This window comes from Parasteatoda tepidariorum, chromosome X2 (assembly GCF_043381705.1).
Source record: "Parasteatoda tepidariorum isolate YZ-2023 chromosome X2, CAS_Ptep_4.0, whole genome shotgun sequence".
NCBI lineage: Eukaryota > Metazoa > Arthropoda > Arachnida > Araneae > Theridiidae > Parasteatoda > Parasteatoda tepidariorum.
In genome coordinates this window covers 52064680-52076897 of record NC_092215.1, presented here as the reverse complement: position 1 = coordinate 52076897, position 12218 = coordinate 52064680, and the positions used below count along the sequence as shown (strand labels likewise).

General features: G+C 26.6%; 1 protein-coding gene across 2 annotated transcripts in view; it reads left to right on the top strand.

Moving 5' to 3' along the window:
- The window catches only part of LOC107452708 (alpha-1,6-mannosyl-glycoprotein 2-beta-N-acetylglucosaminyltransferase), a 49517-nt gene that overhangs the window by 32365 nt on the left and 4934 nt on the right, over nucleotides 1-12218 (top strand). For both annotated transcript variants that reach the window (XM_071188427.1, XM_016069278.3), the window contains exons 3-8: nucleotides 1125-1222; nucleotides 3480-3579; nucleotides 4608-4738; nucleotides 7117-7192; nucleotides 8029-8118; nucleotides 10115-10239. In XM_071188427.1, the coding sequence (XP_071044528.1) occupies nucleotides 1125-1222; nucleotides 3480-3579; nucleotides 4608-4738; nucleotides 7117-7192; nucleotides 8029-8118; nucleotides 10115-10239 (620 nt within the window). The remainder of the gene's footprint in view (nucleotides 1-1124; nucleotides 1223-3479; nucleotides 3580-4607; nucleotides 4739-7116; nucleotides 7193-8028; nucleotides 8119-10114; nucleotides 10240-12218) is intronic.

Below are 12218 nucleotides of genomic sequence, written 5' to 3'. Positions count from 1 at the left end.
TATTGTCATTCCGTAGCGTATGAAAACGCCATTCGTTTTACATGATTTAAAATTTCATGGTTTTTGACAGTTGTCAAAAACAATGCCAAAAGTTGTTTTTCCTTTTTCAACATGACGGTTAAAGCTAGATAAAACCGTCAATTGTCAAAAACTTTCCAACCTTGCCTAATTATATTTTTTTAAGTGCTTAAAAGGTGCTTATTATTATATATATATTTTTTAATAATTATGCTACGCACCCTGCTGTAATTTTAGTTAAGTCATAGAGTTGCTGCATAAATTTATGAGGGTATTTCTTTGTAATAATATTAGAATTCATTAAAAACAATATTTAAAGTCACAAATGGTAAAATTTTTGTTAAATCTTTTACACATCTTTGTATGGAAATGGTACAGCTTAATCAGTAAGGTAAAAAACAGGAATGATCTCTCAGTCAAATTAAATCATCTCTGTTTTTACCATTCCTGTCTTTTATTCTACTGATAAAGATGTAACACTGAAACCTGTGCAGGTTTTAATAAAAATTTTACAATTTGTAATTTTATACGTTTTTGATGAATTTTAATTGTAATCAGTGAATTTTAATAGTTTAATTATAATTCTGAAAAAATTTTTAATTCTGTAAAAATTTGTAATCTCTAAAATATTTTTTTATAAGATATAGATTTTTCCACTCATTATACAATCTGTTAGAAGATTGATATAAAGATATTTTGATGCCTCATTTTAAATGGATGTGACCTGTTTGTATAACAACACTTAGTCAGTTTTTAGCTGTTTTACATGCGATTTGTTATATCGTTGTGAACATTTAGGTATGTTTTACTTAAAACTCATATTTGTAAAATTTTAAAAAATAATAATCATTCCAATCTTGGTATTTTGCATTAAAAAAAAAATTGACACCTTAAAACTAAAAGGAACTATTATGCATGTTCATGATATGAATGCATTAGCAATGTCTATAAAATGGTTAATTTTAATGTTGTTAGAACGTTTTGCTAAATTTGTTCATTTATTTTATCATTACAAACACTAATAAAGATAAATTTTATTGGCTACCATGTTTTATTAGAGAGAAATTGCAACATAAACTTCTAATAATTGTTTTTCAATGTTATAGGTTATACAAATATTTTACCCAAATTCTATTCAGTTGCACCCAAATGAGTTCCCTGGTCATGATATTAATGATTGTCCTCGAAACATGAAGAAAGAAGAGTAAGTATTTTTAAAGTATATATATATACATATTGTATATATATATATATATGCATGTATATACATAGTACTTGAAAAATTAAAATAGTTGCAGAATTAAGAAAAAAAATTTTTTTAATATGTTAGGGAGGTTAAATTAGAAAAAAAGGGGCAGAACAAATTAGCCCATCTTATTCAGTTTAATATGTGTTTCGAATTCAAGAGCTAATTTATGTGTAAAAATAAAATTGCATAGTGTTAAAAACAAAATTAAACTAAGTAAACCCACAACCTGAATGTTTCTTGAGTTCCTAGTTTGTTAAGCTATATTTTCCAAAACTATTACAATGAAAACTGTACAATCTGGAATTCAACTAACTGGCAAGCTCAAGTAACCAGAAATTTTGAAGACTTATCATTTTTTTCCAGCGATGAATTGGAATGTTTGAAAATACACAATAAAATACTAATCGGTTCTAATAAATATCTCCCTCTCTTTGAGTTTTGCTCAAATGTAAACAAGCATTCTGTTCGGAAAGAGTGTTATCCATTAGGGTTTTTTTTTCCCTAGAATAATTTTTATGGACTACTATTATAGTTTTTATTCCTTTATCAGCAACAATTGTGCTAATTGTTTTGTTTTTTATTTTGGTGGCATTTTTTTCCAGAAAATATGGTAATATTAAGAGATGAGTCTTTTGAATATGGAATTTCGACAAATGCGGAAATCGCCAATTCCCTTGCATTCTGGGTAGTCAAGCTTTTACAGTTATTTAAAATATTTAGTTGAAGTTATTTTATGAAATTCTAGCTTATTATCGTTACATATACTAATACAGAGTTATATCACTGGCAGTGCATATACATTTTCAACCTTCAGTGTTTTTTCTCCCAGTGTACCATATTTTAAAACATTTTTATTTAATTCTCTGAAAATATCAATTAATTAATATTGCCTTTTAAGATTGGTAATTGTGAAATTCTATACTATGCAACATAGATTCCTCTTATTTTTTTTTTGCAGTCAATTTGTGATAAATTGAATCTGATAAGAACTAGAAAAAGCTTCAACCTTACTTACTGTTGGTTATGGTTTTTATCTTTAAATTATTAAAAAATTGTCTTTCAATAGCAGCTTCTTCAATTCACATCAATAAAAATACTCTTTCAAGAAAATTATGAGAAAATTTATATTTTTTCTTTTGCCTAATATCAACAAAATAATATTCAGGAGAAATCAATTCTTCAACACAATATTTTATTTATGGTTGGATTGTTATCAACTTACACTTAACCTATTGTTCACTGTTTTTGACAATTCAATTCTTTTTGACAATTTAATTTAATTCTGCAACACAGTATTTTATTTATGGTTGGATTGTTCTCAACTTACACTTAACCTATTGTTCACAGTTTTTGACTTTTGCTTAGATATCTTCATCAATAAGCACTATTTCCACATAAATTGCTTCCATATATGATTGGCACAGCTCATACAAATACTTAATAGTGAGTTTAAAATAAATTAGATTTGAATTTCACATATCAACATTGAGTCTTTTCACTTCCAGTGTGTGGCAGCAGATTTTGTATGCTGACAGTGAAAATAAGAAGACAAGTTTACTTATTTTCCATTTATGTTATCCTATAATGTATATAGAATGCAAGAGAATGTAGTTCTAAGATACTTTTATGTTGTATGACATCATTTTTGTTATTTTACAGAGACAATATTAACTTAGTAATCATATTCACAATAACAGATTCCATTATTTATTCTCCATACTCATTAATAGTTCTTATCCAAACTGTACTATTTCTCTACAGTCTTTGTTCACATTGATGTCCCTGAGTTCTTTCCCACATCTAGCCCTTGTCTAGTCAGATAATAGAATTAAAAGTATGTATATCATTAAATAACAGTGTGAAGAAAAGAACATTTTTGTACTAAAAATTTTGTTTTCAATTAGTGTCAAATCGAGGTCTGACATTTACACTAAATAATAAAATACACTATTATTAATTGAATAATAAATTGTCATCTTAACGCAACAGACTGATTTTTATACTGAAAAATATATTTAGTTCATTTCATTTGGTTTTTTAAAAAACTGAAGAAGTCCTAACAAGTTTTTTAGGAATTTTTAAATACTAATCGAATAATACTTTTAATTCTTTTAAAATTTTGTTTTTTATCTATGCAAATGTATATCAATATATATTTTTTGTATCTATATAAGATTTTACTCATACCTTTGTTGCTATTTTTCTTATCCAGGGCTTTGAAGCGAAATTGTAACAATGCCAAACATCCTGATTTGTATGGACATTATCGTGAAGCAAAATTTACTCAAACTAAACATCACTGGTGGTGGAAAGTAAGTCTTTATTGTAACAACTTTCTTACTTCATTGATCTTTTTTGATTGGTTATTTTAGTTAGAGGTTTGATTGCTTACTCCTTAGGTTTTATGTTCAGAACATTCTTTAGTTTTCTTTTCCTTCTTTTCTTATAAAAAACAAATACAGCGAAAATTTCTTGTTTAGGTACAAAAAAACAATAGAATTACAGAAGAGATTTCACTTCATTGCAGTATTAAAAGACTGAAACTATTAACTAAGCAAATTTGAAATGAAGTACTTGCAAATTAAACCTTTTATAATTGAATGAATTTTTTTATTGCCTCTTTAATATTATAATATGTTAGAAATTCTTACTCCATTTGTCCCTATGTATCCTTTGTAAGGATGAATCTAAAAAAGCATAATAAACTGAGTTATGATATAAACTTGACAGAAATTACTTTTAACCCACTGACGGTTCTGCACTTGAAAAGTCAAATTTTTACCTGAAGCCTTCTCCCCATAGCAAAACAGGTTTTTCTATGTTATTAAATTGAGAAATAGTGTATTGGGAAAAAACATTCTCCCAATTTTGTCCATTTGGTAAACTGCCAGTGGGTTAAATGCTCTTTTACTTTAAATTTTATTAATGGCAATTAATAGCATGCATTTAGTTTTTAATGTGCATTTCTTATTTTCAAGTCCAATTTCGAAAATACCTTTTTGCAATGTTAAAGGAAAAAGTGTTAAGTTTAGTTTTTAATTGAAGAATAAGTTTGAATCTAGTGAATACAATTGTTAAAATATTTTATGAATTTAGATTTTGATTACTTTTTGAGATTTGACCAAAAGTTTTCAAACTAAACAAAAAGCTTTCCAATACAATATTTTTTTGTAATTTTCCAGTTCATTTCATGACATCTAATATTTAATATAAAAATATTATTGAAAAATTATAATATGGGAAATGGTTTGCTGTTTGAGTTTTCTCTTGGTTAGATATTTTATACAGATTTAAAGTTTAGATCAATTGAGCCAAATTTTATTTTTTTATATTATTTTAGGTTAATCACTTGATGGATGGTTTGCATATTACTCAAAATCATATAGGTCCAGTCCTATTTCTTGAAGAAGATCATTATGTAGCTCCTGATTTTCTATATATTCTAAGAATGATTGAAAATCTAAAAATAACGTATGTTGCTTTTTTATTTGTATTTCAAATAGAAATTCAACTTAATTATTTCATAAACTTTAAATTATCTTTATTTAAAAGTGAATTAATAAAATGGTAATGTTTTTATATCAACTACTCCATAATGATATTGACATATTTGCTATTCTTTATCATGTTTTGAATACAATATATTGAACTACAACAGAAAATTGAAATCTTATAGGAAATAGGTTTTAAATATGTGGTTTTGTATCACTTTAGTTATTTGTTCAAAGATGTTACCTCTGAAATTGATTTACCCACAAAAGGGCACTGTAATATGTTTTTTTATAAATTTAGGCATAGTTATGAAATTTTAATACTTTAATTTGTAATTTGAAGGGTTTAGAAATCCTTGGTTCATATTGCGTACTGCAAATTTATTGCCTCCATAATGCACGTGTATAGAGTTTCACACTTTCCTCCTGGGTTTAGAAGGCTTATAACAAGCAAAGTATTACCAATACATCAAGAAGTTTTATTTTACCTCATAAGAAAACAATACAAGTTTTTTTTTTCTCAAATGCATGATCTGTAAACCTTTAGTGATGCTGCAAATCTTGTCTGACCATATCCTATGTTTTATTACTGTCTATAAAATCTGATGTTTTGCTGTCACATTCTGTAAAATATTGTAAAAATATTTTTTCTTTCAAACAATTAAAAAAAAATGTTTCAATATATAAAAAAAATTTGTTTGTTTCATTAGTATTTTATGTATACAATCACACTTCCAAATCATGAACTTGAAGGGAGTCACTAAAAAATTCTTAGTATTAAAAATTTGGGATATTGAAAATTGAATAAACATTTTTTTTAACTATTCAATCAAAATAATAACTGTACTAACATTTTAAAGGTTATATAACATGCATGGAGTTGAAAAAAATTATTTCAAACTTTGTCAACATCCTTCCTTTTACATTTGAGTTTTTTTTTTTTTTAAAGTTCTGTTTTTGTCTCTTTTTACTTTTATGATGTATCTTCAAATGCCCTAATCCCTTTTATTTCTAATTCGTCCATATCTCTGCATACTGAAACATTATTGTTCTTATTAACTCTTTCATGAAAATTATTAGTTTTCTTTTTTTTGATTCATTAAATTGGCAAGTTTTTCCTATGTCATAAGCAGACATTATGCGTAATTATTTCACGCCTACTAGTCAAAAAATTGATGGTTAAGGCAACTTATTTTCAAACTTGTATCTTTCATACTATGGTTTCAAGAAATGATTCATATAATAATTCAAAGAAACAATTCAAATTCTTCAGGAAAAAAATTTGGTTATCAAAATTATTTTATGAAATCTATGGTAACTGAGAAATTTATTTGGCTAAAAGATTTTTTTAACAAACATAGCAAATGCATAGGGTATATATAATTTTTTGTGGTATTAAAAAATTAAAGTTCAACTGTACAGGGTAGTTAAGAACTTTTGTTCCAAAATCTATGTGTAAGTAGAACATAATAACAAGCAAGAATCATATAAAAATATATGGTCATATAAATGATGTATTCATATGATATACACATCTGTTTTATTTTGATGTTAGTGTTTAGCAGTTTGAAATGAAAGTTGAAAATGTTTCATACCTACTATGTTAACTTTCTATCACACTTTTAAAATTTTAGACTTGTGGTTAACTTGCATTCTGCCTATTTGTCTTTTTGAGCAAAAACTATCATAAATTGCTGTAAATAATTTTTCCTACTTAAGAGAAAAGAAAAAGAATATTTCTTAAAACATTAAGTCACCAAGGAAAATTTAAACTCTGGACTCTACCTCTGAGTTATTCTATCATTCAAATTATACCTAACATTTATCCAGAGAAAAGAATATTAGTTTCTTTTAAAATTAGGTTCTCAAAATGCATGAAAAACTACTTTAGTCTAAGCGTGGGTAGAAAATTGCTTTTATCTTTGTCTTTTTTTTTTTTTTTTAAAAAAGAGAAAAACTTTTTTTATATTTCAAAATCTATATTTGTTTGTGATTGCTTCAAGAGTTCAAACTTCTAACTAGAAATACTATATTAATTAAGCTATTTATTTTTCTTAATGATCTTGTATTCATATAATCAAGTAGTAGTTAACTCATATTATTTATTGCATTGTCTTCTTTTAATGTAGAATTTGTTTCATTTGTTAATTTTTAAAGTTAAATGTTAGAAATCAATTAAAACAAAGTAAAAAAATATTTTCTATCTCTTACAGTGTGTGCTTTTTTGTGTAACTTTTTACTTATAGTTTTCTGGATTTCTGTAATGCATGCATAAATCTGAGACATATTATGCATGTAATTCTTAATTTTTTAATATGTTGGATGTTGCTGCATCATAAAATTATTCTGATATTTCAGGAAGTGCCCTCAGTGTAATATTCTATGTTTAGGAACATATGTTAAATCCTATAATTATGCAGCCTTCAGCAGAAAGGTAAGTTACACATAATCTATCTGTAAGTAATGTTTTTAAATAAATAAACATATTTTCCTGAAACTAAAAATAACAAATATGTCATGTACTCACAAGCCCGATCTTATGTTGCTTATGATATTGTTCAAGAAAGAGAAAGCCATGAGTGTCATTTGATATTCATGTTTTTGTCAGTTTTCTTCTTATAAAATCTCTTAAGACTTCACTCATTTGATTTTTTATATCATTTGTTGAACAATCTGGGTTTAAATCTGAATTTTTTCTGCAGCTTTTCATGCCTTAATTGGGATTTGTAATTCTCCACTGGGCTAGAACTCTACATAAACTTTTAGTGTTTTATTTAAATAAAGATTTCTGAGATAACTTCCTTTTCAAATTTTGACTGAAAATGTTTTCATGCATTAACTGATTTAACACAGGTATTGAATGAAATTTAAAAGAGGTACCAAGGATTCATAATAAAAGCTGAAATGTTGCAACTGTAGTATAATTTTATAGTGTTATTTGTGTAATATAGTACATTGGACTTAGTGTAATTTCTTAATCTGCATTTATCTATTACAATTTCTTTATCTGCATTTATCTTTTATAATTTCTTAATCTGCATTTATCAATTATAACTCAAATTTTTTTTTCCCACTTTGATTTTTTGACGACCGCTTTTTGCTTACATAATAATTTTTTTTCCTATCTGTTTATCATTCTTACAGTAAAACAATTGAGAGAACCATCTCTATTATAAAAAATTTTTGCGTGTGCCTAAGCTTTTGTGGTACACTGTATTAAGTTTTAACACATATGTGACATTAATGTTCTTATAATTTGTTCGCATTTAGATTGAGATTGTAAAATGGCTATCTAGCAAGTACAATATGGGAATGGTGATCAATAGGAACTTATGGGAACAAATAAAAAAGTGTGCCAAGGTATGATTTTTTAATATTTTTAGTTAGTCCTAAAACTATTTTAATAAAATATAAAAAGTTGTTTGGCAAATAAAATATTGGTTTTGAAACTCAACTCATAAAAATTAAATTCATTTATGCCTTTACTTTTTATACTTTGTTTAATTTTATCAAGCTGATTTTGTTCAAACTTTTTTTATGTAATTTCTGATAATTTTTTATTTTTGAAGCTACAACAACATATCAACCTGTTAAATATTTCTCAACACTAGTATGTTTCCTGTTGAAAAAAATTAGATATGAAATAGGGAAATATATACTGGGTGGGTCTGCAAAACTTCTATGAGAGGAAGGGCACATCATAAGGATTAAGAATTGTATAGGAACCCTTAATTGGAAATGTCATGCACTGATCAGGGTGCTTCCTTATTGTGAATTTCTTTTTGTGTGTCTGTGAATATGTACTTTTATTTATCTAATTTATTTTAATATCATGTTTTAGAAAATTATGAAACAACCCTCTATCTGTTTACTATATCTATCCAATCTGCCACAGACTTAAAATAATGTTTAATTACAGTCTAATAACTTAATTAAACTTAAAAATAAGTGAAATAATATAATCTTTTTCTTTGAATTTTCGCACCTCTATTTTCAGCCAAAAAGAAATCTTGATTTGCTGTAAAGAGCTGCATAATCATTTCTAAGGTTATTTCAGTGATAAATAAAGTCTGAAGTTTTAATAATCTTACTTCCATTTCATATGCACTCTTCAAAGCGTACATTTAATTCACAAAATTTGTAACTAATAGTGTACAAAGAATGATCATACGATATAAGTGGCTTCAAAACTAATAGAGTATTGAAATAGGAGGAAGCATGTTTAAATTGAATTCTCTTATGCATACGTAGGAAGCATGTTTATGTTCAGCATGTGACGTTAAAACCAATCAAGGATCCTTTATGATTGCTTCATTTATATAGGCTTCTTAAGGCTATTTAGATGTTTAATAATTATATATACAAACAGTTGTAGGAAAAAACAATCAGATTTTTGGATTGAGGAACGAATTTTCACGAAGTTTGGGACTGAAAATATAAAGTTTCAAAAGATGCTGTAATTGTTCATTGTATTTGTATAATTTTTTTCAGGAAATTATTTATTTTCCATACTAATTGAGTATTGACCAAGTATTTTACATTTTTCAAAAGATAATGCAGAGCAGATATATCCAGCATCAGTTTCTGTTTGAAAACTAAATAAAGATCATTTAAAGCTTATTTAGTATTATAAACATTGAAAACTCCCTTTTCCCACTTGAGTTTGGTTGGGAGAAAAGAGGCTTTTTAAAAAACTTATTTGATGAGTAAGAAATTTTGGAAAAACATTACAGCTGAAAACATTTTACTTTGTGTTGCTTCATATACCTTGTTCAAATGTAACAATCAAAAGCACTGCGAAATGACCACATGTTCTACGATTATATCAAACTACTGCAATTTATGTTCCAAGCAGAAAACCCAACATTTTATTAATAATTTATTACATTTACTAAGTTTATCAGCATGTATAGTTTGTTGTAACAAATTTAAAAGCGCTATTCAAATCCAAGCATGTATTTTATAGTAAATAGTTGTTTTTGAATATATCTTATAATACAAAGTAATACATATTTATAATAAAACTTGGACAATTATTTAAAAGTTAGCTATGAAATGAAATGTAGGTAATTGAATTATGAATCATCTAGCTTATTTGAGTTTTAAATGCAAAATGACATTCTCTGTGCATTTTGGTCCAGAACTTCATCCAACATCTTAACTGTTTCTTCTAAATATATGAATTCTTATTCTTCCAAATTTTTCATTAACCAACTTTTTTTTTCGCGTCTCCCTGATAATCCAAACATTTTTAGATTTTATTATTGTAAATAATACTTTTATGTTTCTCATTTTTTAGCTGTAAATGATCTCACTTCTGTGTTTACAACATTTAAAAATATTAAATATTTAATAGGCATTTTGTTCCTTTGATGACTATAACTGGGACTGGTCATTACAGCATGTGAGTGCTACATGCTTACCCTCCCCATTAACTGCTATGGTAGCCATTGCTCCTCGTGTTTTTCATATTGGAGAGTGGTAAGTAATTATTTGAAAGAAGTTTGTTGTGTCTGGACTTTTTCTTTTGTATTCATCTCACATCAATGAAGGAATTTTTTGTACACATTTTTTCTAATTGTTCATATTTTTTAGACATGAGAGAGTTACAAAAGTATGAGGGTAATTCATTTAACTAACCTGTAATTTAATTGTGAAAAAAAAAATTTGTAGATTCAATAATTTTTTTTAGATACATGTGAAAACAGAAATTGTCTTCAACACAGCAAAAAAAACAGCACGTTGAATTACTTTTGATTTAATAATGAAAATTCTGTATCAATATCATTATAAGAACAAATTTTCATCATAACTGTTGAAAAAATAAAAATCTTTCTGATCGCATAAAATCAGACCTTGACCTAGATTTATTTTCACACTCAAAATTTTTGTGCCTAGGTAAAAAAGATCTCAATATTCTTATTTTCAGCATTCAATAATTTCCAGGATTTATTTTCGTTTGAAACCGCACTTTGACCTTCAAGAAAATATTTTATAATTTTAGTAGTCATAATTGCATTAGAAGTTAATTGATTGTGGGAAATGGTATATGCATTTCGAAACATGAGTCATTAAAAGAAACTGGAAGTTGATACATTTTCACATTAATTTTTTCTCTGACAACTGAATAAGTGAACACTATCTAAGGGTAATTTATGAAAAAATCTTTTATGCAACATGTCTTTGATTCGCTATTTATTAGGCAATTAATTTTACGACCATCAATATTTAAATCTATTGATTCTCTAAAAGAGTATTTTTACTTGCAATTTTGGTTCGTGTTTTTTTTTTAGACGAGGTAGCTTAATTTTGACCTTCCATTTTAAAATGCATATTACAGTTGCGTACAAAATGAGAATTAGATCCACATTAACATTTTTATAGTTAGGTATGCGATATTTTTCCTGTTGTGCACTTTTATCAAAAATTAGAGGGAAATATTCTGCGTATGTTTACTTCTCGTGTCTTTTTTTTGCATGTGTTTTCGGAATATTTTTTTGATGTCTGTGTTTCTTGAAAGGTTTTATCTTAGGCTGTAAAAATAAATATCTCAAGTTTTGGCAAGATCAATCTGTTTAAATTGGTTAACCATTTTTTTCCCAGTAGCTATCCCACCATACATATATATATACAGTGGTGGCCAAAAGTGTGGACACTTTTTGAAAGTTTCATGTTTTTCAACTTTGTATGCTTGTAGAATACATTAATTTTCACTTAAGTACAAAAGTTTTTATATATCAAGTTGAAGGAAATTTAATGTAGAATTTAATAATGAATACAGTATTACAATATCTGTGTTACAAAAAAAGTTATGCAACTAATAGTAAGATCTATCTTAGATTTGCATTTTTTTAAAGTGATACTTACACAATCAATACTTAGTAGGATAACCCTTATATTTTAAGACAGCTACCCAGCTTCTTTTCATTGAGTGAACGACTGTTTGAAGTTCATCTTTCGTAATCATATGGTGCCAAGAATCAATTATAGCTTCAATAAGTTGTCTTTTATTGGATGGACGTTTTTTTCGTACAGGAAAATAAGAATAAAAATATGAACTAAAATTATTATTTAATTATAAATGAAAACTTTGAAAACACACTCTTTTTCAAGCTCTTAAAATATATCAAATGGATTATTTCGAAAACAGGTTGGTTTTAAAAGCATTCAGATTATTTTTTAAATCTGAAAAGTGCTTATCTGACTTAAGAAAAGGCACACTAAAAGAAATAAAGCGTTCGTAAACTCGAAAGGTGTTAAGGCTCAATGTTGGACAGGCTCTAAACGAAGAGATTCTTATAAATAACATTGTCACAACTTCTAAATTTAATATTTTGACTTCTGAAATCACAATTGCAATTTTTTGTGCAATATAAAAGCTGTATAAAAACTAAGCATGCCTGAATGGTTTCCTTCTAACTTTGTCCCATTTTCCTTTTAACTTTGCCTTTCCTTTTTTG